The 6,000-nt window shown below is 36.2% G+C and overlaps 1 protein-coding gene across 3 annotated transcripts in view; it reads left to right on the top strand.

Moving 5' to 3' along the window:
* Window positions 1-62: 62 nt before the first annotated feature.
* Window positions 63-6,000, top strand: part of LOC141338660 (nuclear receptor coactivator 4-like) — a 12,356-nt gene continuing 6,418 nt past the window's right edge. For 2 of the 3 annotated variants that reach the window (XM_073844280.1, XM_073844265.1), the window contains exons 1-2: window positions 63-180; window positions 5,508-5,634. In XM_073844280.1, coding sequence (XP_073700381.1) covers window positions 5,509-5,634 — 126 coding nt within the window. In that variant the 5' untranslated portion in view covers window positions 63-180; window position 5,508. Of the gene's footprint in view, window positions 181-1,415; window positions 1,442-5,507; window positions 5,635-6,000 lie in introns of those variants that run through there. The other variant, XM_073844273.1, reaches the window with a different exon arrangement.

Here is a 6,000-nt window from a genome sequence, read left to right as displayed (position 1 = left end):
GGAGGAGCGAGAACGCAATAGTATCGCGAGAACATGGTCTCCATTAGTCTCCAAATCTACATTGACATTTAGCCTCGCGGGTAGCTTAGCGCATGAGGAGACGCGGCACTGCTATCTCGCAGAAGCCTTTATTATATTAACATCACCTTTGTTTCCATACAAGGTTACCAGGTAGTCCAGGTATGTACACATCTAGTCTGTACTATAACATGTTTGTCTTCAGAAATAATTTCATTGTTAGTTTATGCGGCGTCGGAATGTTAATCTAGGTTAGTGGAGGTGAGTACATAAAATCGCTATATATGTAACAAGTCAGGCTTTCTTCTGTAAGTTACTGTTACGGTGATCTGTTTCAAGTTTTGACAAATGTATGCTTAATCTGAGAATCGCTTTAATGACAAGTTAAAAAAAAAATTATAAACTGAAATTAGTTCACAGTGTCCCCGGCAATGTGACTCATAAAAGGGGGCGACAGAGGGCCGACCTATAGGTTATATTTTCAATGTCCACTTCAGATATTCATTCTTCGTTTTATTCAACTTTAATTTATATCATTTATTTTGACAAAGTGTACCCTTTGTATGTGTTCTAATGTTGCGTAATATTATCAGTCAAGTATTAGATCGTCATTGCGAAGTAGTGCCTGGTTAGTGAAAGTTAGTGCAGTGCAGATATAGATATTTAAAGAAGATAATTATTACAGTCAGGTGTCATTAAGTTATAAAAGCATAGAGATTAAATTTTGACTTTGACCTACATTTAAACACTGATTCATTCTCAAGTGATTTTTTGTTTGTTTGCTGACAGATATTTTTACTGCATTTCCATAATTTATACTGACACATATGATGTATTTGTTTGATACAATACTGGCTATTGTCATTTTCACAATTTTCACCTCACTAGTGAAATAACAAATCCTCATGTGGTAAATAATATTGCCAGTTTTGACAGTTTCACGCTGTTGTGACAATTCAAGTTCAAGTTGTTTTGCGCTTACATCAGCATTTTTGCAGTTTTGCATCTTTAAAGGCATGTCAGCTTTTACATAAGTTTCAGTTCCTCATTTTAATTCCTTTTTAGACACAAGTTGCCATTATCAAGTAGGGGGCGCAGTTTATTTCACTTGCGCTGTTTGTGTGTTTTGGGGTCGCTTCTGGAAGTCATCGAGTGCATTGCATTCTGATCGTGTCGTTAGTCGCGCCTCCCTGTGAGTGGGGCCCCGTGTACGTGCAGAATCAGTCGGCACATGTGGAGGCAGATAGAGGCAGCTTTGCCTACGTATGCAGTGACGTCCCTGTGGGTCGAGGGTAGGGACTCTCAGATAAAGCCGTGGAAACAATTAGACTTTCATCTAATGACAATAAGCGAAGTAATCGGCGCAGTTGGATTGTATTGACGACTGTTGTGTATCGATCGATTGATTGATTGACAAGACGAGGTAGGAACCGTTCTGCAAGTTCGACTTGACGCTTTATGTAAACGCAGTGAATTTTCCGTGAACGCCGCTTTTTATAATCGTCTGTATTGTACAATACCAAATAGTGAATACCTAATAAATATCGATATGAGTGGCTATTACGTACACTAATCAAAAAATACCATGGTGTTACTGTTGGTTTTTGATGTGTATTAACGTTTGACCTGTACTATGGTAAAACCATGGTATTTTCTTAAATTTCAATATGGTAATTACAGTACTATGATATTGCCATCCAATGCAACCACTGTACCTCGGTAGTGCCACAGTTATAGTGCATGCTACTGTTTTTTTTTTTTTTATCTCAAATAGATATAAAAAATATATAGAATACTTGTAAAAGTGTATTTGTTTGTTTAAATTAAGCTTTACGTTTGAAAATTAGTTTTTAAGTTAAAATGTCTAGATATGGTCTTGTTTCCTGTCCCTCGAGTTTATAACCCATGCATGCAGTCCGGATAGAAGGCTCTAGATTGGTGGAGAGACTGGGCTTTTGTTCTGTCTGCTGCATGCTTTGTGCAGATGTTGCTGTTTTTATGCACCTCAAAGATGTTTCTTTTGAGATCTTTCTTTTGAGACCATCATTCATTAGTCTTTATATGTTTAAATAATAGCTGTCTGATCTAAAATGCAGCTTGAGAGCTCTTCCTGTTGTTCTAATGGGTGTATACACCATTTTGCAGATTTTTTTTCTGTTTCCCCCCTGGTGGGACAAGTTTAGTTGTACTGTTGCACACTTTCCAGGAATTTAAGACTTTTGCCCTTGAGACGCTGTCAGCTGTATTGTATGATACCTCATGTGTACCTCTAAGTTTGGCAAGCACATATCATTACTGACACTGAGACATTCGCAGGATGTCAGAGAGGTTTTGAGTTCGGAGGAAAAAGGCCACAGCTGAAGTTGTCTGATATGGATTTATACTACAAGTAAAACGTTTGCATGATCAAACTCATTCCTACTGAGTTATTTTCCACACCAGATTATAATAACCGTCAAGTGAAGTTACTAAAACTATGGAAAAATTGTTTGAGTAAATGCATGTCATGTTTTACACCATCATTTAGGTGAATTGTGAAATAAAGTGGATTTATGTTAATGCTAGAAGAATTACTTTTTCCCTGTCTACTCATCAAGTTGAAAACATTTACAGCATTTAGTCAAAATGACATTTATTGAAGAAATTAATGCAAGATTTGTTTATCTGCAAAAATATTTCAAGCCAAAGTATAAGCAAAAATGTTTGAGAAGCAAAGTCAGCCAAGTATATCTGAACTTGCAATTGGTAGCCTGTACAAAGCTATTTAATTACACTAAATAAAACATGCATAAAATAATGGAAATTGAATAAAAGAAATATGGAACCTTGGACCACAAAACAAGTGATTAAGGGTCAATTTTTTTTAAAATAAAAAAGCCTTCCATTGATGTATGGTTTGTTAGGATAGGAAAATATTTGACCGACTTTTTGAAAAGTTGGAATCTGAAGGTGTAAAAAAAATCTAAATATTGAGAAAATCGCCTTTAAGTTGTCCAAATGAAGTTCTTAGCAATCCATATTACTAATCAAATTAAGTTTTAATATTTACGGTAGGAAATTTACTAAATATCTTCATGGAACATTATCTTTACTTTAATATCCTAATGATTTTTGGCATATAAGAAAAATCAGTGTATTGTTGCCAATTGTTTCAAATATACTCTTTCTATTTATGACTGAAAATTCTACTTATTTACTAAAAATAGGGATGCTCATTTCGGTTAATTTTCCTGACCGACAACCGCTGCTCGTTATTCGAACATTAACCGTTAACTGATAAAATTAGAATAATAAATTAGTTTAAAAATAGAATGCACGAGTATCTGTGATACATAAAAATAAAAGCAAATGTTTTATTTCAACGTGCAAACAGCAGCATACAGAGCAACAAAACTAGTTTTTAACATGTCGACATGCTGTACGGATAAACTGGAACGCTGCCTGTTAACTGTTAGATCCGCGACAAAAACACCATCACAAAAAACCTTTCAATTTGCGGTCCGGGAGTTCTCATCCACTGTCATATGGTGTGGAGACGCGTGTTTTTACAGCATTCAGCAATAGACAATCACAGACATTTGATGATCGCTGTGGCCAATCGGAGGCGGCTAAATTACAATCCATTCACCAACCAAAGTGCCGGTTTCAGTTCTTCTGAATTCTACACGTTCGCGAACTCTCTCATTAAAACAAAGAAAGTGTAGACATGATGTAAATAAGAGATTAAATGTGCAGTGTAAAGGTTATTTTATTACTTTTTATTAACTTTGTGGGATTGCGATGAACAGTAAATGACGGGCGCGCCTATTGCGCACTTTCTAGACTATATTCCATTCAGAATTTGAATACATTCACTCACGGATTCACTCTCTGATAACCCAATATCGCCACTTGCCATTGTGTTGCATATACTACATCAGTTAACTAAGTGAAGGTGAAGCAGGTGTTTGCTCAGCGAAATATGCCTGTACAGCCACACTGCACGTGTCCACACGAGCCTGTGAGTAAACAGATAACTTACATATAGCATTATTTTTTCTTTCACCATGCTGCAAACGTAAAAAAAAAACTATATATAAAAAAAACCTTTTAAACCGTTTAACTGATAGTAATAATCGGTTAAAATTCTTACGGACGGTTAACGGTTAAACGGTCAATATGAGCATCCCTAACTAAAAAATTAACAACTGGATGATAATTGGCAAGCAGGTTAATAACGATCACTGTTTCTAAGTAAATCTGTCAAACTATGATTGTTTTTTAAGGTCTGTTTTATTTAGTTGCTAATAACTAATTCTCACAAATAATTCCACAATATATACTTTTTAAAAATGTAAACGCATCAAAGACTAAACGCTGAAATGCAGTTATGCCATATTTAAAGGGGTCATGAGTCATGACATGGATTTGTAAAATTATTATTTTAATATGTTCCTCGAGGTTTACTTATGTTAACATTTTAAATATGTAGAAATATAATTATTTCCAATCCTCATTCTGACCCTCTGTCTCAAACGACCTGTTTTTAAGGGGCGGGTCCTTAATCGGCTTGTCAGTAATTGTCACTGTTACGATTGACTAACGTCATTGCATAAGAAACCGTATCAACGCCTGCCCCCTCGCTATTGCATATCAAAATAAAACAGTCATTTACAGACAAAGAATTATGAAACCATTTACTTACAGTTTGTGATGCAGCTGCAGTCAGATCTAGTGCCGCTTCAGCTTTCAGCAAATGTTGCTCTCAGATGTTACTCTCCATGACACTGTACCTCATGTGCAAAACAAAACGCTCTGAACAATCTGACAAGATCCAGGATGCTGAACAAGCTGTTTAAACCAAACGCATCTATGTGAACCGTGTCAGAAAACGAGCGTGCATCTGTATACTATATCCAGTGTCAACAAGATAGCGGCCACGGCTAATTTCTATTTGCTTTTGACGCAACAATTGCATTCAGCGTATTCAAGTGTGAAGCCGACTAAGCGACTGAACGCCAGTGGGCAGGGCCTATAGTGAGAACATGACTATTCGTCAATGTGTTGCTCTGGAGGCAGTGTTTATGCAAAAAACAGCACCTGGTTGATGTCACCCTGGCACTTCAAATCCAAACAGGCCATTTTTTGAGCTTGATTAAAAAAATGCTTTTTTTTTTATAATAAGGACATTTCAGGCTATGAATCTTGCAGGATGTTTTAATGATACAAAGATTTCTTATATGCCAAAAGATCAAGGTGAATTCGATTTCCCATATCATGACACCTTTTAAAATAGTCATACTAAATCTCATGTCTTTCCAGACCTGTATGAATTGATTTTTTCTTTGTAACATGAAGGAGTAGTATTTGGAGCATCAATGGTAAACCAAAACGGTTTGGTTTATAACCTTTCAAATGATGATGTCTGGGTCAACAATGCTTTTAACCAGTCAACTGAGAATAGAGAACAAAGCGATTGATTTTAGCTGACATGATTTGTTTGTCCGCAGCATGTCACCCGTGGGGCAGAGAGAGAAGGCTGCCCTCAGGCAGTGCATTCAGGCTCGGGCCCAGCTGGAAGAGGCCATTGTTGGGGTCATCAAAGCTGAAGTTCAGCTTAGAAGCAACTCCAGAGAGGTGAGATACAGCAGCAGCTGTTTTGTCCTGCATGTTTTGGTGTCATTCAGTAAAGATATGAAGTACTGGTCTATTTTTAATCTTTTATTTTTATACTTAACTCTTAAATCATGCTTGTGTTATTAACGGTTTAGTGTCTCAAGTTATAAACATCATTTATCTTTATCTTTCTAAAGAGTGTGACTTTATTTTTTTTTTTTAAACGTTGTGGCTTCGTAATGTGTTTTAAGTTCATTTAGTGCACAATGAGATGTTATTTTCTTGTTTGTGTTATAAACATAAGAAAACATCCATGCATATGACATAATTTGTTACACCTCAAAGGCACAGGTAATAATTACTGTTTAGATGCAGGTAGTCTAAGGG

Source organism: Garra rufa, chromosome 1 (assembly GCF_049309525.1).
Source record: "Garra rufa chromosome 1, GarRuf1.0, whole genome shotgun sequence".
NCBI lineage: Eukaryota > Metazoa > Chordata > Actinopteri > Cypriniformes > Cyprinidae > Garra > Garra rufa.
The sequence above is the reverse complement of the archived record's forward strand: the minus strand, read 5'-3'. Positions and strand labels throughout refer to the sequence as shown.